Raw genomic sequence first — 23,381 nt, forward strand, 5'->3', positions numbered from 1 at the left:
GCCTGGGCCCTGAGCGAGCAGGGGGCCCACTCACCCTCTGGGACACCAGCACGCTATGGGGCCCATGAGTCAGCGGGGCCTGATGCCAGCGAATGGGCACTTGCACTGGGACTTCCCCAGTGCTTTAAACTGTTTGCAATACTTACCTCTCCCTGTTCCTCTGCTGCTCCTCTGTCTTCTGCGTCTTCTTACTCTGTGACATCTCAGGGCAGAGGGCGCAATGACGTCACTACAGAGCGCCCTCTGCTGAGCAGTCCCAGTGCAGAGAGTCAGAAGACGCTGATGAGACAGGCCTGCTTCCAGCAAGGAGCGGTGAGTATTTGATTTTTTTTTTTATGTTATGAGTATTATATGGGGCTCATTATCTATTGAACAATATATGGGGCCCATTATGTATGGAGTATTATATAGGGCTTATTATCTATTGAACAATATATGGGGCTCATTATGTATGTAGTATTATATGGGGCTCATTATCTATTGAACAATATATGGGGCCCATTATGTATGGAGTATTATATAGGGCCCATTATCTATGGAGCATTATATGGGGCCTATTCTTTATGGAGCAATATATTGGTCCCACTATTTATGGAGCAATATATAGGGCCCATACTGTATGGAGCAATATTTGGGCTCCATTATTCTGTATGGAGCATTATATGGTACCCATTATGTATGGAGCAATATATGGGGCTCATTTTACTTTATGGAGCAATATATGGGATCCATTATACTGAATGGAGCAATATATGGGGATCATACTGTATGGAGCATTATATACGATCCGTTATTCTGTATGGAGCAATATATGGTGCCCATAGTACTGGATGCAGGACCATGTGGTGCCCATAATACTGTATATGGAGGACCACGTGGTGCCCATAATACTGTATGGAGGACCACGTGGTGCCCATAATACTGTATATGGAGGACCATGTGGTGCCCATAATACTGTATGTGGAGGACCACGTGGTGCCCATACTACTGAAAATGGAGGACCACGTGGTGTCCATAATACTGTATATGGAGGACCACGTGGGGCCCATAATACTGTATATGGAGGACTACGTGGGGCCCATAATACTGTATATGGAGGACTACGTGGGGCCCATAATACTGTATAGAGGACTATATTGTCTGGTCTGAACTGTGCGCTGGGAGGATTCGCCGGTTTCTGAGCTGTTGTAGACTTTACAATAGATATCACTCATGTAATGTGAGAAGTCAGTGAGATCTTTAGCATTGTACTATACCTATATTTCTGTGCATCATGAATCGTGGTAGGTGTGAAAGGGGCCCACTGAGACTTTTGCCCGGGGCCCATGAAATCCTGGAGCGGCCCTGGTTGTGGCATCTATTTCTTTTTGTACTGGATGCATGAGTTTTAATGGCGAAATTCTTTCAAAAAACAGTGGGATAAACAGTCATCTGAACTTGTCCCTTAACTTACATTGGTCTGTGAGGTGATCTGAAAGCAGAAAATCCAGTGCTGACTTCTAGAACATTTGGGGTAACTTTCCCGCATTGGTCTCTACATGATCTGTGAATTCAGGGAACTGCTAGATCTGCGGCAGATAAAAGAGGGATTATATCAAAATGACATCATGCAGACCAGCAAGTGACACATCGCTGGGATAAGGTCCTCTGCCCCGACTTGTTGCTTTTAGATTACATAGCAAAAACCTGATGACAGTTTCCCTGTAATAAAATCCCAGAGCTTCTCACATGGGAAATCCAGCGGGTGGCAGATACTGGCCTGGAATCCTGTAGATACACAGCACTGCCGTCGCCTATACACTGCATTGTGAAAGGATTTGGCCCCCTTGAACTTTTCTACCTTTTGCCACATTTCTGGCTTTAAACATAAAGATATAAAATTCTATTTTTTGGGGGAAGAATCAACAACAAGTGGGGCACAATCGTGACGTGGAATGAAATTTATTTGCTATTTTAAACTTTTTTAACAAATTAAAAACTGAAAAGTGGGGCGTGCAATATTATTCGGCCCCCTTGAGTTAATACTTTGTAGTGGTAGGGGTATGCCTCTATCAGTTTTGCACATCGAGTGGCTGAAATTCTTGCCCATACTTCCTTGCAAAACAGCTCGAGCTCATTGAGGTTGGATGGAGGGCGTTTGTGAACAGCAGTTTTCAGCTCTTTCCACAGATTCTCGTTTGGATTCAGGTCTGGACTTTGACTTGGCCATTCTAACACCTGGATATGTTTATTTTTGAACCATTCCATTGTAGATTTTGCTTTATGTTTGGGATCATTGTCTTGTTGGAAGATAAATCTCCGTCCCAGTCTCAGGTCTTTTGCAGACTCCAACAGGTTTTCTTCCAGAATGGTCCTGTATTTGGCTCCATCCATCTTCCCATCAATTTTAACCATCTTCTCTGTCCCTACTGAAGAAAAGCAGGCCCAAACCATGATGCTGCCACCACCATGTTCGACAGTGGGGATGGTGTTTTGAGGGTGATGAGCTGTGTTGCTTTTACGCCAAACATATCGTTTTGCATTGTGGCCAAAAAGTTTGATTTTGGTTTCATCTGACCAGAGCACCTTATTCCACATGTTTAGTGTGTCTCCCAGATGGCTTGTGGCAAACTTCAAACGAGACTTTTTATAGATATCTTTGAGAAATGGCTTTCTTCTTGCCATTCTTCCATAAAGCCCAGATTTGTGCAGTGTATAACTGATTGTTGTCCTATGGACAGACTAACCCACCTCAGCTCTAGATCTCTGCAGTTCATCCAGAGTGATCATGGGCCTTTTGGCGGCATCTCTGATCAGTCTTCTCCTTGTTCGAGATGAAAGTTTAGAGCAGTGTTTCCCATACTCCAGTCCTCACAGACCCCACAGGTCATGTTTTCAGGATTTACATAGTATTGCACAGGTGAGAAAATTCCTGATGCCTTGATGATACTTCCATCACCTATGCAATACTAAGGAAATCCTGAAAACATGACCTGTGGTGGTCCGTGAGGACTGGAGTTTGGGAAACACTGGTTTAGAGGGACGGCCGGGTCTTGGTAGATTAGCATTGGTCTGATACTCCTTCCATTTCAATATGATCGCTTGCACAGTGCTCCTTGAGATGTTTAAAACTTGGGAAATCTTTTTGTATCCAAATCCGGCTTTGAACTTCGCCACAACAGTATCTCGGACCTGCCTGGTGTGTTCCTTGGTCTTCATGGTGCTCTCTGCACTTGAAACAGAACCCTGAGACTATCACAGAGCAGGTGCATTTATACAGAGACTTGATTACACACAGGTGGATTCTAGTTATCGTTACCAGTCATTTAGGACAACATTGGATCAGTGGATTCTAGTTATCGTTACCAGTCATTTAGGACAACATTGGATCATTCAGAGATCCTCACTGAACTTCTGGAGTGAGTTTGCTGCACTGAAAGTAAAGGGGCCGAATAATATTGCACGCCCCACTTTTCATTTTTTATTTTTAAGTTTAAAATATCCAATAAATTTCATTCCCACTTGTTGATTCTTCCCCAAAAAATGTGAATTTTATATCTTTATGTTTGAAGCCAGAAATGTGGCAAAAGGTGGAAAAGTTCAAGGGGGCCAAATCCTTTCACAATGCACTGTATCTACCACTCGCTGACCTCCCTCTGTGAGAAGCTGATGGTTATTAATGATGGAATACAATGTTTTATTATAGCGGTGAGTGCCGCATTCACTTCTTACACTCATTCATGTGGATTTGTCTGATTAGTGACCTGCACCAGCTTATATCATGGGGCTGCTCAGAGTATAAAAATTTACCAAAAAGGTGTGTTCTGTTTATTTTCTTTTGGTTTCCATTTTTTTTTACTTTTCTTCTTTTTTTTCTTTACGTGGATCTGTAAAAAATAAATAAATAAAAAATAAAATATAGTCAACCTCTGGTATGCTCTACTACCATGAGATCCCCATAATAAAGGCAGAATTTAATAAAGGGTTACACATTTATCCAAGACATTGAAAGTTATGGTTAAAAAGGTAAAAAGACTTTTCTTTTTTTGCAGCAAAATTGGCTACAATTGCCCAGACAGGTTATATTTGCCCACAGCGTCGGACTGGGGAGACTGGGGCCCACCCTACAGCTAGATGCAGATACCTGTTAGCCGTTATCCCCGTTATAGTGGGACCTCGACTGTAAAACACAGGCGGCTCCTGCACATCTACTGTGCGCACAGCACAACTGGGATGGACAATTACGGTCGTTTGCATTAAAGGGCTTCTTTGGTGAAAACAAGTTATCACCGATCCATGGGCTCCTCAGGATTGGTGATAACTTAATGATCGTTTGGGTCCGACCATTGGAAACTGCACTGATCAGAATTGGGAAGTTTTATCCCTGACAGGACACTTTTATCCCCATTTTAAAATGCAGCGGCAGGTGGGATGTCTGACCGCAGATTCATTCATTCTCTTTGGGGCTTCCAGAAAAAAACAAGAGCAGCGCTCGCAGCCATTGAGGAAATCAATGGATCAGTGGTGAAGTCGTACATGCTGCTCCAGTCTAATGGGGAGAAAAGCTCCACATTCTACTAATCGGTGCGGGTCCCAGCAGTCAGACCCCCACCAATCAATACCTTATCACTTATCCTTTGGAAAGGTGATTACTTGTTTTCACAGTAGAATTCCTGTAAGTGCATCTTGTTCCAAGTATTTAATCACAAATCTAAATAAAGATTATTCTCCTAATATCAGAGAGAACAATTGACTGCTGTACACAACACACTCCACTTTTTCAAGACCAATAATACCACATTCAAGGGAGAACTAAAGTGACACTGTGACCAGACCACATATTACCAGCATAAAGCGACCGAATAATCCCACGTAGAAGGGAGAAATACAGCCACACCGTGACCAGACCACATATTACCACCACATAGTGACCGAATAATACCACATATTGTATAAGGGACAAATATTGCCACACCATGATCAGACCAGATTTTAGCAGCATATAGCGACCAAATTATTCCACATAGAAGGGAGAACTACCGTCACACCGTGAGCAGACCACATATGACCACCACATAGTGACCGAACAATACCACATATTGTATAAGGGACAAATATCGCCACACCATGACCAGACCAGATTTTAGCAGCATATAGCGACCAAATTATTCCACATAGAAGGGAGAACTACCGTCACACCGTGAGCAGACCACATATGACCACCACATAGTGACCGAACAATACCTCATACTGTAAAAGGGAGAAATATCGCCACACCATGACCAGACCAGATATTACCAACATATAGCGACCAAATAATTCCACATACAAAGGAGAAATACCACCACACCATGTCCACACCACATAGTGACCAAATAATAACACATACAGGGATAAATACCACACCATGACCGGACCAGATATTACAACATAGTGACCGAATATTACAATACTGATCATTAATGAAATGTCCTCGGATGCACATTCAGTTGAAACCAGTGGGCCCCCTCTACGTCCTGCTCAGGGTCCTGCCAAGGACCCTGGCCCACCGGATAATCGTCCAGTGTCCCGGTGCTCCAGTCAGACCCTGTTTGCCCACCAAACTCATCCATTTAAATGTCTGATTTTAGAGTTTGCATTGTGTTCCTTTTCTTAGCTTATAAAAACATAATAATTATAGTCTATGAACCTTTTCTGATGCTGATGGTTCACAAAAGAAATTTGAGACATGTTTGATTGTAATCTGATTTGCAGATAAAACTGGCCATTCAAATGATTGGATTGCCAAAAAAAGATCCATTTGCATCCTTGTTCTGTATGTTTTTCACTGACTAATGTTAGAAGTTTGTAAATCTTCATCACTTTTTTTCTCTCATCAATAGGTGGCAGAAAATGTCATTTTACAACATGAGGAGAGAAAACTTCATTCCATCACTTTACCTGATGGGCCCATGCAGGTTCGGACTGGCCTGGTGTGATAAATTCCCGGTGGGCCCCGATGAGAGAGTGAGAGAATTGGTAACGGGGGCTCTTAAAAAGTGCGGGCCCTTTAAAAGCGCAGCCGAAGGAAATGTAGCGTCGCGTGCGGCGCTCCTACTATTCAGTGGTGACAGCGGGTGACGCGCATAGTCACATGACAGGAGGACGTGTTCTTGGTGGGCGGTGACACGCACCGCGCTCTGCTTTCCCGCTGGTGGCTGGCAGTTGTGTGGTGTCAGGTGACACGCTGACGTCACGCTCTCCTCTCCCTGCTCCCCTGCCGGTTTTTGATACGCCGACGCCGCGCTCTGCTCTCCAGTCCCGGCTCCTGCTCCCTTGGAATTGGCCTTGTAACACCGGCTCCCGTCCGGGTATGTAACACCGCACCAGCACCGCGCACCGCCCTCTTCTCTCCTGCTCTCTTGGCCTTTTAAGCCGGCTCCTGGGCTGAGTATGCGGTGACCTGCACTCTGCTCTCTCACCATCACCCTGGAAACAAGGCTGCCGGCCCCGGCTACAGCTCTCCCTGCTTCAACTTCAAGTCAAGTGCAATAGCCACATTTTTCTGGGTGAGTGTTCCCAGCATTGGTCATCATCCATATATGGAGGGGTCGCAGGCTGGTCACATGGGGACATGGATGGAGACATGGGGCTGAAGGGGGGGCTGGATGGACCCGTGGGGACATGTATGGAGACATGGGGCTAAAGGGGGGGGTCTGGCTGGACCCGTGGCGACATGGATGGAGACATGGGGCTGAAGGGGGGGCTGGTTGGACCCGTGGGGACATGGATGGAGACATGGGGCTGAAGGGGGGGCTGGTTGCACCCGTGGGGACATGGATGGAGACATGGGGCTGAAGGGGGGGCTGGCTGGACCCATGGAGACATGGGGCTGAAGGGGGGGCTGGCTGGACCCATGGGGACATGGGGCTGAAGGGGGGGCTGGCTGGACCCATGGGGACATGGGGCTGAAGGGGGGGCTGGCTGGACCCATGGGGACATGGGGCTGAAGGGGAGGCTGGCTGGACCCATGGGGACATGGGGCTGAAGGGGGGGCTGGCTGGACCCATGGGGACATGGGGCTGAAGGGGGGGCTGGCTGGACCCATGGGGACATGGGGCTGAAGGGGGGGCTGGCTGGACCCATGGGGACAGACATGGGGCTGAAGGGGGGGCTGGCTGGACCCATGGGGACATGGATGGAGACATGGGGCTGAAGGGGGGGCTGGCTGGACCCATGGGGACATGGATGGAGACATGGGGCTGAAGGGGGGGCTGGCTGGACCCATGGGGACATGGATGGAGACATGGGGCTGAAGGGGGGGCTGGCTGGACCCATGGGGACATGGATGGAGACATGGGGCTGAAGGGGGGGCTGGCTGGAACCATGGGGACATGGATGGAGACATGGGGCTGAAGGGGGGGCTGGCTGGACCCATGGGGACATGGATGGAGACATGGGGCTGAAGGGGGGGCTGGCTGGACCCATGGGGACATGGATGGAGACATGGGGCTGAAGGGGGGGCTGGCTGGACCCATGGGGACATGGATGGAGACATGGGGCTGAAGGGGGGGCTGGCTGGACCCATGGGGACATGGATGGAGACATGGGGCTGAAGGGGGGGCTGGCTGGACCCATGGGGACATGGATGGAGACATGGGGCTGAAGGGGGGGCTGGCTGGACCCATGGGGACATGGATGGAGACATGGGGCTGAAGGGGGGGCTGGATGGACCCATGGGGACATGGATGGAGACATGGGGCTGAAGGGGGGGCTGGCTGGACCCATGGGGCCATGGATGGAGACATGGGGCTGAAGGGGGGGCTGGCTGGACCCATGGGGCCATGGATGGAGACATGGGGCTGAAGGGGGGGCTGGCTGGACCCATGGGGCCATGGATGGAGACATGGGGCTGAAGGGGGGGCTGGCTGGACCCATGGGGCCATGGATGGAGACATGGGGCTGAAGGGGGGGCTGGCTGGACCCATGGGGACATGGATGGAGACATGGGGCTGAAGGGGGGGCTGGCTGGACCCATGGGGCCATGGATGGAGACATGGGGCTGAAGGGGGGGCTGGCTGGACCCATGGGGCCATGGATGGAGACATGGGGCTGAAGGGGGGGCTGGCTGGACCCATGGGGCCATGGATGGAGACATGGGGCTGAAGGGGGGGCTGGCTGGACCCATGGGGCCATGGATGGAGACATGGGGCTGAAGGGGGGGCTGGCTGGACCCATGGGGCCATGGATGGAGACATGGGGCTGAAGGGGGGGCTGGCTGGACCCGTGGGGCCATGGATGGAGACATGGGGCTGAAGGGGGGGCTGGCTGGACCCGTGGGGCCATGGATGGAGACATGGGGCTGAAGGGGGGGCTGGCTGGACCCGTGGGGACATGGATGGAGACATGGGGCTGAAGGGGGGGCTGGCTGGACGCGTGGGGACATGGATGGAGACATGGGGCTGAAGGGGGGGCTGGCTGGACGCGTGGGGACATGGATGGAGGCACGGGGCTGAAGGGGGGGCTGGCTGGACGCATGGGGGGACTTATGGATGGAGGCACGGGGCTGAAGAGGGGGCTGGCTGGACGCATGGGGAGACACATGGAGGTGAAGGTGGCCAAGTTGGGGACCTGGATGGACACATGGAGGTGAAGGGCGGCAAGCTGGACACATGGGGACCTGGATAGATATATGGGGTGGGGTGGGATGCATATATGGGGGGGACAGGGTGGACACATGGAGGCCCGGATGGATATATGGGAGGGGCAGGCTGGACACATGGAGACCAGAATGGATATATGGGTGGGGGGGGGTCAGGATGGATAGATGGGTGGCCTCGCTGGACAAGGGACTTTATTACTGTTTAGTGGCCAGATTGAGGAACTTTATTAGTTTATGATGGCGAGTGGGGAACATTATTACTTTAAAGTCCAATTAGGGACATTATTACTTCTGTAATATAATTTACTTTTTAGGAAACTGTTTTCCATAAGAGGGGACAAAAGGGGGGTCCTGTTACTGTGCAGGGCGCCACTATGTCGCTTTATTTCTTCAACTGGTGTAGTGTAGAAGCCTGGGGAAAAGTGGGAATGTGCTCTAAAAGAGATCAGTTATTGATAACTGTGTGTTATTTTCTGCAGAGATGATTCCTCGCTGGAAGAAGTGATGGCGGACTGTGCCAGATGAAGAAAAGCGAAGATGAAGAACTTCACCTAGAGACATCACTGGTGAGTCAGTGTATTACTGTACACTTACACTATATAGTATATTCAGAGCTCCTGTGTATGTCACTGGTGACCAGTGTATTACCTATACACTATATACAGAGCTCCTGTGTATAATGTCATCGGTAATCACTGTATTACCTGTACACTATATACAGAGCTCCTGTGTATAATGTCACCGGTGATCACTGTATTACCTGTACACTATATACAGAGCTCCTGTGTATAATGTCACCGGTGATCACTGTATTACCTGTACACTGACACTATATACAGAGCTCATATGTATAGTGACAGTGTTGTTAGTATTGTGGTTTGTATTCCTGATCAGTATTGTAGTATTTGGTCACTATGTGGTGGTAATATGTGGTCTGGTCATGGTGTGGCGATATTTGTCCCTTTTGTATGTGGTATTATTGGTGTTATTATAGTGGATTATGTTGTGTATGGCGGTCATTTGTTCTCGCTGAGATTAACTAGGAAAAGATTTTTTTCCATGAGGCCACGGCTTCACTATCAGTATTTGGTCAGTATTGTTTCTCAGTAGTGAGAGGCAAAAGCAGGAGTGGGTGATAAATCCAGAATTGGTGACTTGTTTCTATTATTCTCTTTCTCTGATTGTTCCTCACCTGGTTTTGGCTCCCACTCCTGAGAATAATCCTGACTGAATACTGATAGTGGGGCTGTGGCCTTAGAGATGAAATACTTGGAGCAGAGCGTCAGAGATGCACTTACAGGGGTTCTCCGGTGAAAACAAGTCATCATCTCTCCACAGGATAAGTGATAACTTATTGATTGGTGGAGGTCTGACTACTGGGACCTGCACCGATCGGCAGAATGTGGAGCTTTTCTCCCCATTAGACTGGAGCTCATGTGCGACTCGACCACTGATCCATTCATTCCCTCAGAGGCTGCGAGCGCTGCTCTTGTTTTTTTCTGGAAGCCCCAAAGAGAATGAATGAATCTGCGGTCAGACATCCCACCTGCCGCTGCATTTTAAAATGGGGATAAAAGTGTCCTGTCAGGGATAAAACTTCCCAATTCTGATCAGTGCAGTTTCCAATGGTCGGACCCAAACGATCATTAAGTTATCACCAATCCTGAGGAGCCCATGGATCGGTGATAACTTGTTTTCACCAAAGAAGCCCTTTTTTGGAAGCCCCCAAGAGAACGAATGAGGCTGTGGTCATACGTCCCACCTGTCGCTGCATTGTAAAATGGGGATAAGTGTCCTGTCAGGGATAAAACTTCCCCATTCTTCCAATCAATAAGTGATCACCTATCCTGTGTAGCCCATGAATCTGTGATCACTTGTTTTAACCACAGAAGCTCTTTCATGCAAACTCCAGAAATTGTCCATCCCTGTTCTAGTCTGTGCACAGTAGATGTGAGGAGCCGCCAGTCACTGCTCCACTATAACAGGGAGAGCAGAGAAAAGACATCTGCATATTGCTGTAGGTGGCCCCTAGAGTCAATGTCCCCTGTGGCCCCAGACGCCCCAGTCCGACCCTGCTGACATCTGATTAAGGCCTAAGGCCCCGTTCACATGTCAGGTTTTAATCAGTGTTTTTTTTCTCATTTTCATCTGATTTTGGTCAGTGTGGCAGTTTTTCTCCTCAGTGGGGCATATTTTTTTATATGTAAAGTAAAAAGCTAAAGGTTTCCTAGCCTCGCTTGCCCGGCCTATAGACCCTGGAAAACAAGCAGTACAGGCAACATGGTTGGTTCTGGCCATTTTTCTGACAGACTCATTGACTTCAATAGATGATCTTTATCTACAAATCGGATGAAAATCGGACCGGTCTCAGTTCTGATTTACAGATCAATCGTCCACAAAAAATAGAGCTGTAAACCTGTCCCCGGTCTATAACGGAGCATATTCTACCTGTTACAGAAATAACCAGACGTGAAAAGAGCCATGTGCTATTCTTACAGGGAAGGGGCCACCATTTTATGTTTTGTATTAATAATTATTGATTATGTAATCAATTATTTTTAATACAAAATTAAATGTCCGACTTTATTAGTTTTTTAGTTATTTATGCTGACATTGGCCACTGGGGGCTGCCATTTTTATTTGGGGGGGGGTGTAAAAAGTGCTCTTACACACCTCATTTACAGCAGCCCTGGCCATAAGAGACAGTAGTCTGTCACCGACCCCATCTCTAACATTAGAGGCCGCTCCTCCTGCCTCTAGCTGTGACCTGGGCACGCCCCCTTGGCTGTTCAGGTCGCAGCCATGGGAGGAGATTGCAGCCATCTTTGTGGAGCCTGCAGTGTAAGCTGTACATTCCCCCTGTCGTCGCACGCACTGCTCAGTCAGAGCGTGCCATGACAGGAGCTGCCGGGGAGGAAATGCCTGGGAGTGGAGGCCCCGAGTGAGTATCTGCGGCGGCGCCGTGCGGTGATCTCAGCTTCTCTGCTGTTATCACTGCCGACATCTTCAGGCAACACAGACACAGCGCTGCGTGGGAACGTGGAAGGTGAGTAGAAGCGTTTACTGTTTTTTTTTTTTCTCCTTTGCATTGAATATATGGGGGCATAAACCCACCAGGATGGAGGAGGAGTCATAAACCCACCAGGATGGAGGAGGAGTCATAAACCCACCAGGATGGAGGAGGAATCATATACCCACCAGGATGGAGGGGGGGCATATATCCACCAGGATGGATGGAGGGGGGGCATATACCCACCATGATGGATGTAGGGGGGGGGCACATACCCACTAGGATGGATGGAGGGGGGGCATATACCCACCAGTATGGAGGGGGGGATATACCCACCAGGATGGATGGATGGAGGGGGGCATATACTGACCGGGATGGATGGAGGGGCATATACACTTACCCAGGATGGATGGATGGAGGGGTATATACACCTACCCAGGATGGATGGATGGAGGGGCATATACACCTACCCAGGATGGATGGATGGAAGGGTATATACACCTACCCAGGATGGATGGATGGAGGGGCATTTACACCTACCCAGGATGGATGGATGGATGGAAAGGCATTTACACCTACCCAGGATGGATGGATGGGCATTTACACCTACCCAGGATGGATGGAGGGGCATATACACTTACCCAGGAAAGATGGAGGGGCAGATACTCCTACCCAGGATGGATGGAGGGGCATATACACCTATCCAGGATGGATGGATGGAGGGGCATTTACACCTACCCAGGATGGATGGAAGGAGGGGCATTTACACCTACCCAGGATGGATGGATGGAGGGGCATTTACACCTACCATGGATGGAAGGATGGAGGGGCATTTACACCTACCCAGGATGGATAGATGGATGGAGGGGCATTTACACCTACCCAGGAGGGATGGAGGGGCATTTACACCTAGCCAGGATGGATGGATGGAGGGGCATATACAGTATAGACCAAAAGTTTGGACACACCTTCTCATTTAAAGATTTTTCTGTATTTTCATGACTATGAAAATTGTACATTCACACTGAAGGCATCAAAACTATGAATTAACACATGTGGAATTATATACTTTACAAAAAAGTGTGAAACAACTGAAAATATGTCTTATATTCTAGGTTCTTCAAAGTAGCCACCTTTTGCTTTGATGACTGCTTTGCACACTCTTGGCATTCTCTTGATGAACTTCAAGAGGTAGTCACCAGAAATGGTCTTCACTTCACAGGTGTGCCCTGTCAGGTTTAATAAGTGGGATTTCCTGCCTTATAAATGGGGTTGGGACCATCAGTTGTGTTGTGCAGAAGTCAGGTGGATACACAGCTGACAGTCCTACTGAATAGACTGTTAGAATTTGTATTATGGCAAGAAAAAAGCAGCTATGTAAAGAAAAACGAGTGGCCATCATTACTTTAAGAACTGAAGGTCAGTCAGTCCAAAAAATTGGGCAAACTTTGAAAGTGTCCCCAAGTGCAGTTGCAAAAACCATCAAGCGCTACAAAGAAACTGGCTCACATGAGGACCGCCCAAGGAAAGGAAGACCAAGAGTCACCTCTGCTTCTGAGGATAAGTTTATCCCAGTCACCAGCCTCAGAAATCGCAGTTTAACAGCAGCTCAGATTAGAGACCAGGTCAATGCCACACAGAGTTCTAGCAGCAGACACATCTCTTCAACAACTGTTAAAAGGATACTTTGTGCAGCAGGCCTTCATGGTAAAATAGCTGCTAGGAAACCACTGCTAAGGACAGGAAACAAGCAGAAGAGACTTGTTTGGGCTAAAGAACACAAGGAATGGACATTAGACCAGTGGAAATCTGTGCTTTGGTCTGATGAGTCCAAATTTGAGATCTTTGGTTCCAACCACCGTGTCTTTGTGCGTCGCAGAAAAGGTGAACGGATGGACTCTACATGCCTGGTTCCCACCGTGAAGCATGGAAGAGGAGGTGTGATGGTGTGGGGGTGCTTTGCTGGTGAGACTGTTGGGCATTTATTCAAAATTGAAGGCATACTGAACCAGCATGGCTACCACAGCATCTGGCAGTGGCATGCTATTCCATCCGGTTTGCGTTTAGTTGGACCATCATTTATTTTTCAACAGGACAACAGGCTGTGTTAGGGCTATTTGACCAAGAAGGAGAGTGATGGGGTGCTACGCCAGATGACCTGGCCTCCACAGTCATCAGACCTGAACCCAATCCAGATTGTTTGGGGTGAGCTGGACCGCAGAGTGAAGGCAAAAGGGCCAACAAGTGCTAAGCATCTCTGGGAACTCCTTCAAGATTGTTGGAAGACCATTTCCGGTGACTACCTCTTGAAGCTCATCAATAGAATGCCAAGAGTGTGCAAAGCAGTCATCAAAGCAAAAGGTGGCTACTTTGAAGAACCTAGAATATAAGACATATTTTCAGTTGTTTCACACTTTTTTGTAAAGTATATAATTCCACATGTGTTAATTCATAGTTTTGATGCCTTCAGTATGAATGTACAATTTTCATAGTCATGAAAATACAGAAAAATCTTTAAATGAGAAGGTGTGTCCAAACTTTTGGTCTGTACTGTACACCTACCCAGGATTGATGGAGGGGCATCTACACCTGCCCAGGATGGATGGATGGAGAGGCATCTACGCCTACTCAGAATGGATGGATGGATGTAGGGGCATATACATCTACCCAGGATGGATGGATGGAGGGGCATATACATCTACCCAGGATGGATGGATGGAGGGGCATTTACACCTACCCAGGATGGATGGATGGAGGGGCATTTACACCTACCCAGGATGGATGGATGGAGGGGCATTTACACCTACCCAGGATGGATGGATGGAGGGGCATTTACACCTACCCAGGATGGATGGATGGAGGGGCATTTACAACTACCCAGGATGGATGGATGGGCATTTACACCTAGCCAGGATGGATGGATGAAGGGGCATATACATTTACCCAGGATGGATGGATGGAGGGGCATATACACCTACCCAGGATTGATGGAGGGGCATCTACACCTGCCCAGGATGGATGGATGGAGGGGCATCTACGCCTACTCAGAATGGATGGATCGATGGAGGGGCATATACATCTACCCAGGATGGATGGATGGGGGGGCATATAAACCTACCCAGCATGGATGGATGGAGGGGCATTTACACCTACCCAGGATGGATGGATGGAGGTGCATACACACCTACCCAGGAAAGATGGAGGGGCAGATACTCCTACCCAGGATGGATGGATGGAGGGGCATATACACCTACCCAGGATGGATGACGGGGCACATACACCTACCCAGGATGAATGGAGGGGCATATACACCTACCCAGGATGGATGGATGGAGGGGCATATACTTCTGCCCGGCATGGATGGAGGGGCATCAACACCTACCCAGGATAAATGGAGGGGCATATACACCTACCCACAATGGATGGAGAGGCATCTACACCTACCCAGGATGGATGGAGGGGCATCTACACCTGCCCAGGATGGATGGAGGGGCATCTACGCCTACCTAGAATGGATGGATCGATGGAGGGGCTTATACATCTACCCAGGATGGATGGATTGGGGGGCATATAAACCTACCCAGCATGCATGGATGGATGGAGGGGCATATACACCTACCCAGGATGGATGGAGGGGCATATACACCTACCCAGGATGGATGGATGGAGGGGCATACACACCTACCCAGGAAAGATGGAGGGGCAGATACTCCTACCCAGGATGGATGGATGGAGGGGCATATACACCTACCCATGATGGATGACGGGGCACATACACCTATCCAGGATGAATGGAGGGGCATATACACCTACCCAGGATAGATGGAGGGGCATATACTTCTGCCCTGGATGGATGGAGGGGCATTAACAGTTACCCAGGATGAATGGAGGGGCATATACACCTACCCAGAATGGATGGAGAGGCATCTACACCTACCTAGGATGGATGAATGGAGGGGCATCTACACCTGCCCAGGATGGATGGATGGAGGGGCATCTACGCCTACCCAGAATGGATGGATCGATGGAGGGGCATATACATCTAGCCTGGATGGGTGGGCATATAAACCTACCCAGCATGGATGGATGGATGGAGGGGCATATACACCTACCCAGGATGGATGGATGGAAGGGCATATATACCTACCCAGAATGGATGGATGGAGGGGCATATACACCTAACCAGGATGGGGACCATATACCATATACGAAGATGTGGCCATATACAAGTATGGGGAGGGCATATACTGTGGGGCATATATGGGACCATTACGCTGTAGAGCACTATATGGGGCCATTACGCCTTTGGCTCACCATATGCGGCCATTACGCCTTTGGCTCACCATATGTGGCCATTACGCCTTTGGCTCACCATATGTGGCCATTACGCTGTGGCTCACCATATGGGGCCATTACGCTGTGGCTCACCATATAGGTCCATTACGCTGTGGGGCACCATATGGGGCCACTGAAGTTCTCCACCGAGGGGGTTAAAAACTCCTATTACAGTTACTGATGATTACTGCATGGCTCCTGTCACACAATTATGTTATAGCCTATTGACTTTGTACTTATATATAAAGATGATAATCATAGTGTCTTTTCAGCAGGGACAGATGTTACAGACTTTGCAGTAACTAATAAAAATGATGCCTTAAAACATTCTCTCATTATTCTGGCATTTAGCAAATATTAAAAATTATGGTAATCCTAATTGACCTAAAACGGGAAAGATTTATTCTGATTTCATGTCAGATATTGAGAAAAACATGCAGATGTGTCTATTTATACAGTGTATGGAAACTTCTGATTTCAACTCTGTGTGTGTGTGTGTATATATATATATATATATATATATATATATATATATATATACATACTAGCTATTGAACCCGTTCTACGCCCGGGTGGTGAGCATTTTTATTGGTATATCGTCTCCCATGCTGGTATGTGCTGCCCCCATCCTGTACCCACCATCCAATCCCGGTATGCGTGGCACCCCTCACCCCCAATCCTGGTATGCATGGCACCCCTCACCCCCAATCCTGGTATGCGTGGCACCCCTCACCCCCAATCCTGGTATGTGTGGCACCCCTCATCCCTATCCTGGTGTGTATGATATCCCTCATCCTGGTATGCCTGGCACCCTATCCCTCACTCCCAATCCCGGTATGCGTGGCACCCCTCACCCCCAATCCCGGTATGCATGGCACCCCTCATCCCGGTATGCGTGGCACCCCTCACCCCCAATCCCGGTATGCGTGGCACCCTCACCCCCAATCCCGGTATGCGTGGCACCCCTCATCCTTATCCTGGTGTGTGTGGTATCCCTCATCCTGGTATGCATGGTACCCCATCCCTCATCCCTATCCCGGTGTGTATGGTATCCCTCATCCTGGTATGCATGGCACCCCATCCCTCATCCCCAATCCCGGTATGCGTGGCACCCCTCATCCCCAATCCCGGTATGCGTGGCACCCCTCATCCTTATCCTGGTGTGTGTGGTATCCCTCATCCTGGTATGCATGGTACCCCATCCCTCATCCCTATCCCGGTGTGTATGGTATCCCTCATCCTGGTATGCATGGCACCCCATCCCTCATCCCCAATCCCGGTATGCGTGGCACCCCTCATCCCCAATCCCGGTATGCCTGGCACCCCTCACCCCCAGTCCCGGTATGCCTGGCACCCCTCACCCCCAGTCCCGGTATGCGTGGCACCCCTCACCCCCAGTCCCGGTATGCGTGGCACTCCTCACCCCCAGTCCCGGTATGCGTGGCACCCCTCATCCCCAATCCCATTAAGCTTGGCACCCCTCATCCCGGTATGCATGGCACCCCTCATCCCTATCCTGGTATGTTTGGCACCCCTCATCACTATCCTGGTGTGTATGGTATCCCTCATCCTGGTATGCATGGTGCCCCATCCCTCATCCCGGTATGCATGGCACTCCATCCCTCATCCCCAATCCCGGTATGCGTGGCACCCCTCATCCCCAATCCCGGTATGTGTGGTACCCCTCACCCCCAATCCCGGCATGCGTGGCACCCCTCACCCCCAATCCCGGTATGCGTGGCACTCCTCACCCCCAATCCCGGTATGCTTGGCACCCCTCACCATCAATCCTGGTATGCGTGTTACCCCTAACCCCCCAATCCTGGTATGCGTGTTACCCCTAACCCCCCAATCCTGGTATGCGTGTTACCCCTAACCCCCCAATCCTGTTATGCGTGGTACCCCTCACCCCCAATCCCGGTATGCGTGGCACTCCTCACCCCCAATCCCGGTATGCGTGACACTCCTCACCCCCAATCCCGGTATGCGTGGCACCCCTCACCCCCAATCCCGGTATGCGTGGCACCCCTCACCCCCAATCCCGTTATGCTTGGCACCCCTCATCCCGGTATGTGTGGCACCCCTCATCCCTATCCTGGTATGTATGGCACCCATCATCACTATCCTGGTGTGTATGGTATCCCTCATCCTGGTATGCATGGTACCCCATCCCTCATCCCGGTATGCATGGCATTCCATCCCTCATCCCCAATCCCGGTATGCGTGGCACCCCTCATCCTCAATCCCGGTATGCGTGGCACCCCTCATCCCCAATCCCGGCATGCGTGGCACCCCTCACCCCCAATACCGGCATGCGTGGCACCCCTCATCCCCAATCCTTGTATGCGTGGCAACCCTCATCCCCAATCCCGGTATGCGTGGCACCCCTCATCCCCAATCCCGGTATGCATGGCACCCCTCAATCCCGGTATGGGTGGCACCCCTCACCCTCAATCCTGGTATGCATGGTCCCCTCACCCCCCAATCCTGGTATGCGTGTTACCCCTCACCCCCCCCAATCCTGGTATGCGTGGTACCCCTCACCCCCCAATCCTGGTCTGCGTGGTACCCCTCACCCCCCAATCCTGGTATGCGTGGTACCCCTCACCCCCCAATCCTGGTATGCGTGGTACCCCTCACCCCCCAATCCTGATATATACATGGTCCCCTCACCCCACAATCCTTTTATGTGTGGCCCCCTCATCCCTTTCACACTGTACACAAAAAAAAACAAAAAAAAAAAAGTTACACTCACCTTTGTAATAAAGGTAACCAAAAAATTAGAGAAATATTACAAAAATACTGGTACATACTGAGACAAGATCCCCTTCTACGGGATGTACTACCAGAGAGACCAGGCATCACCTTTAGAAGGGGTAAAACACTCAGAAACATTATAGCACCTAGTCGCTTGAAAAAATCTGTAGTGAAAAGCTCTGGAAAAAAACAAACGTCTCTCCAATCTAAAACTACTAATCCTATAATAAAAAAGACAACCAATGCACTCAATGGCACTTTTAAATGCAACCAGAAAAAGTGCCAATGCTGCCAAACAATAACCCATGGCCATCAATCTATCACCTCCAATAGTACAGGAGAAACCTTTCCCATAAAACATCACCTGACTTGCACTAGCAGCTATGTTATATATGTAATTACATGTAGTTGCGGAATGCAATATGGTGGCCGGACGACACAGATGGTCAGATCACGTTTAAACGCACACCGACATAATGCAAAAATTGGGCTACTATCACATAGCCTATCGAGACATCTCTTACTAAATCATAATAAGAGCTTTGAGATAAGTTTGACTCCTGTCGAAGAAATTCCGCAGAATATATCAAACAGAATCCATCTACTGAACAAGAAAGAGGCTTTCTGGATGTTCAGATTGCGCTCTCTACATCCGGACGGCCTCAATGATAGACTGGAGAACATATAGAACATCGAATTAGATCAGGACAGCGATGCTGACCAATAGAAATATATAGAAAGAATGGAATATATGGTAACCCAGGCTAGATATTTTTTATGATATATTCTTGGGTTTGCCCATAAACCCCTGACTAGTGAAGCCAGCATCATGAGGACATCCACAGCATAGAAGTAAATACCAATGAGAGAAACACAATAGACCCTGGAGTGTGGACTACACGAGTTCAATCCCAATAGAAAAAACTAACTTATCTAAAAAGTTCCCACAGCAATTAAAGATATAGAACTCACAATATGATTAGATTAATGTAATATGATTATTCTTTTTATTTTTTAATTATTTTTTTTTTGTGTTGTGTTTTCTCTCATAAGAAAAGTTTTTCTAGTAAAAGAAGTATAATATAATAGTCCTAATATGATCATTGAATATATGCTGTATGTGTGGATAATGCCATAGATTTACATTTTTTTATACATCCACTCATGCTGTACACTAGTGTTGAGCCACCCCCGTAGTGTTCGAGTTCGGTTCGGTTCGTCGAACACCCGTGTGTTCGTCGAACTGTTCGTCGAACACCTTCGAACACCGTTAAAACCAATGGCAGGCAAACAAAAACACATAGAAACACATAGAAAACACCTTCAAAGGTGTCCAAAAGCTGACAAACTGCTCAGAAGACACAACTAACACATGGAAAAGTGACAAGTACATATAGTCATGTGAAAAGAAAAGAGGTGGAGGAGTAAAAGGAGGGGGAGACACAGATATAGGCATGTCATGCCCTTCTAAAATCCAAAAAGTGAGAAGCCGACACGGCCAGTCCGTTCCTGCCTGTGCCACCTCCGTGTCGCCGGGTTTGTGCCAGAGCCGCGGTGGACCCTGACGGCCAGCCCCCCTATCCCAATACTGGTGCCTGTCCGCCGGTGGGTCGAGGCCCCCCACGGTGGGGGGGGAGTAACATCTGCAGAAGAAAGACCATCTTCCAGCCAAACTAAGATGTCGACTTCTTTTCGTGGACAATGTGATACGATCCCATTCTTACGGACACGCCCATCGCTACAAATTCTAGATGAGGCACAAAAACAGCAGGTGCTTCAACGGATATCAAGTGCTCCTTCAAGTGGGCTCTCCATCACCTCAATTTCAACATCACAAATACTCCAGTCCTCAGAGGTGTCACCCCAATCGCACTTGCTTCCTCACAGCTCCCAAGTCTCCAGCTGCCCGTCTGAGTATGGGATAACACAGATGGCTGAGTCTGCCCAGCTGTTTACTCATACTATAGCCTGGGAAACGGAGGTCTGCTCCAGAGCTTCTGTTAATCCAGATGAGGAAATGATCTGATCCGATGCCCAGAATCTTTATAAGTTGGATCCAGGACCAGATGAAGAAGGTTCTGAGCATAATGTAGACCCTTGTTCCCAAACTGTAACTCCTGTTGGTGGAGACAATGATGAAGACGATGATGAGACTCAAATACCTGATTGGAGCGACAACTTGACTTTTCGGTCAGGGCAGGAAGAGGTTGGCTCTGAGGGCGACGGGTGTGATAACACACAGGGTGATGATGACGAGGTTGGAGATCCCACTTACTGTCAACCCACAGTCAGACAGTCGATGAGGTCAGCAGAGGAGGTGGAGGAGGATGTGACTAGCCCTGGGGATGGGGATGACTCGGTACCCGGACATTTGCCTGGCCTTGGGGATGTCGCGGTGGTCGGCTCCCTGGCCCGTACCCTGGGGTCTCTCTTTAAAAGGGTGGATAATTGTTAATTTTATAAGAGTTCATGACGCCACCTGTGGTATCTGGTGACAAGCACCAGCGCTGCAGCAGTCCACTGAGGCCGGTGATAAGGCAGCTCGATGGTATAGCTCCCCACAGGTGGAGCTAGGTCTCAGGGCAGCGTATGCAGGGGGAATGCAGGACAGGCGAGACCCAGCTGGATCAGAGCAAGAACGGGAACGGACATGGTAGTCACTTCAGTACCTTTTACTGGTGGAAATTCAGGCACATCCCGGAGCACTGTAGGGTGAAGGGTGCATATCAGGATCCTCCCCAATGAGCGGGTGTAGGGCCTCCTGTTTCTTGCCTCTGCGCAGTAAGTTTCTGACCTGCCTGGAGCTAGGCCTAACTTTGTCTCTGTCCTGCGCTGGCTGACCTTGTGGTAGGGCCTTCTCTTGGAGTTCACGCTCCCAGTATGCGGGGCCTAAGCGTCTCCTGGCTCTGTTACATATCAGCACCTTAGCGATCCTGGGACTTGTAGTTCTCCAGGGATTCCGGTTATGCCTTACTGGGTCATAGAGATACCGGTAAGCTCGGATCCTGTGTCCGGTAAATGCTTCGGGGTGAGCTGGTTAAGCTCCTCTGCCCCTTATGTACTAACTCGCCACTCGCCTTCGGCCTACTCGGGCCCTCACTAGGCTATACACACTAACGGCAGCTTGCCGCGCTTCATTGATCTTACGGCACCGGCACACCTTAAGCTCTATCTGGGCTCGCTGAATCTAGCAAGCAGGAGCTTCGTGCTCCACTGCTGAACTATTAACTGCGTTCTCTAGACTAGACTGAGCTCCACTGCAGACTGACCTCTCTTAGGCTTCTCTACTGCAGGAACTCTTCAGAGGAACTGAACTGCCTAGCTCCACCTTCCCTATTTATATCCCTAACGGGCTCCCTCTGCTGGACTGAGGTGGAAGGTGGAGATGTGTGAATGTGACTCGCCCCCTGGGCCGTGGGGCACGCGGATCCGGGCGATAGGGAGATGCTGGGAGTAGTAGTGGCGGCCCGGTCCCGCGGCTCAGGGTGGTCAGACCAATGGTAGTCTGCTACTGTACTTTAGATAATGTCCGACTACGCCACCCGTGGATTGCGGTTATTAGGAACCGCCGCTGCAAGGCAGTCCGCTGGGGCTGATGATGGGTGCAGCTGAGGTGATGTGACTCCCCACGGGAAGAGTGCAGCCCCAGGGCAGTGTAGTGGATGGTGAGAGTGATGGTAGTGCGAGTCCCGGTGCTGATAGTGCTGGAGGCGCGAAGGAGCACACAGACAACAAGTTAAAGTCCAGGGTCTTTACTCACAGTTCGTTTGTTCCGGGTCACTTCTGTCAGCAGTGACCGCCCGAGCCGTGCTGCGTCCACCAGGTGAGGGGCTCGGTCAACTCCCAGGCAGCTCAGGAGCATGGCACAGGACCCCCTTTAATCCTTTCTCTGGCCTGCCTTACCAGTGACCCACTTTTGTCCAGCTGCCGCGGACTTGTGCGGTTAAACGTGGGCCCCGTCCTCCGCTGTCCTATATGGTGCCTTCCTAGCAGGTTTGATGAGGTGTCGCACCAATAGATGATCACGACGACCGGTCTTTGGCTGAGGGTTGTTTCTCCTCCACCAACTTGGGATCCGGTACCCTTAATCTGCCTGACCCTGCACCCTGGATTCTCGTGGGTTCTTAGGGTCCCTTCCACCTTCTTGTTCCTGAGCCCTTCTGTTTCTCTGTCTCTCCTTCTTTGCAGTTCCTGTTCTGTTCCTTTCTGTTCCTTTCTCTTGGAGCTGAGATGAGCCAGAATCTCAGCTCCCCTTCACCTCCTCCTCTGCCTCTCACTAGGCCCTCCTGGAGTAGAGCTCCTACAGAGCCTCTACTCCCTGTCTTCTCCTCTGGCTGAACTGACCCAGAACTAAGATGGTGCCCACCTTTTATACCTCCCTCTAGCCATGAGCCCAGGTGACCAGCAACCAATGGGCTCCTTCCTACACTCAGGAACCGCCCCCTATCTGCCCCTACAGTACTGGGTGTTCCACCCCTCCCTCCCCACTCCAGCAGGGACATGGTCGGTCGTGCCTGCACTTATGTCTAGTGGGAGCACCGTTGAGCTGTCCCTCGGAAATGGGGTGTGTGTGCTGCATGCAGCTAACTGAGCCCTGGTCCACACTCCATCCTTACCCGGGAGTGGAATACCACACCTCTGGCAGAGGTGCAATACCCC

General features: G+C 49.6%; 1 protein-coding gene across 1 annotated transcript in view; it reads left to right on the forward strand.

Annotated features, from left to right (window-relative positions):
* Positions 1-6,212: 6,212 nt before the first annotated feature.
* The window catches only part of LOC141213649 (isovaleryl-CoA dehydrogenase, mitochondrial-like), a 39,212-nt gene continuing 22,043 nt past the window's right edge, over positions 6,213-23,381 (forward strand). Inside the window, exons 1-2 of the mRNA XM_073665255.1 lie at positions 6,213-6,527; positions 9,100-9,186. Of these exons, the coding sequence (XP_073521356.1) occupies positions 9,142-9,186 (45 nt within the window). The 5' untranslated portion in view covers positions 6,213-6,527; positions 9,100-9,141. The remainder of the gene's footprint in view (positions 6,528-9,099; positions 9,187-23,381) is intronic.

This window comes from Phyllobates terribilis, unplaced genomic scaffold, assembly GCF_046119375.1.
Source record: "Phyllobates terribilis strain yellow unplaced genomic scaffold, ASM4611937v1 Scaffold_201__1_contigs__length_3545014, whole genome shotgun sequence".
Taxonomy (NCBI): domain Eukaryota; kingdom Metazoa; phylum Chordata; class Amphibia; order Anura; family Dendrobatidae; genus Phyllobates; species Phyllobates terribilis.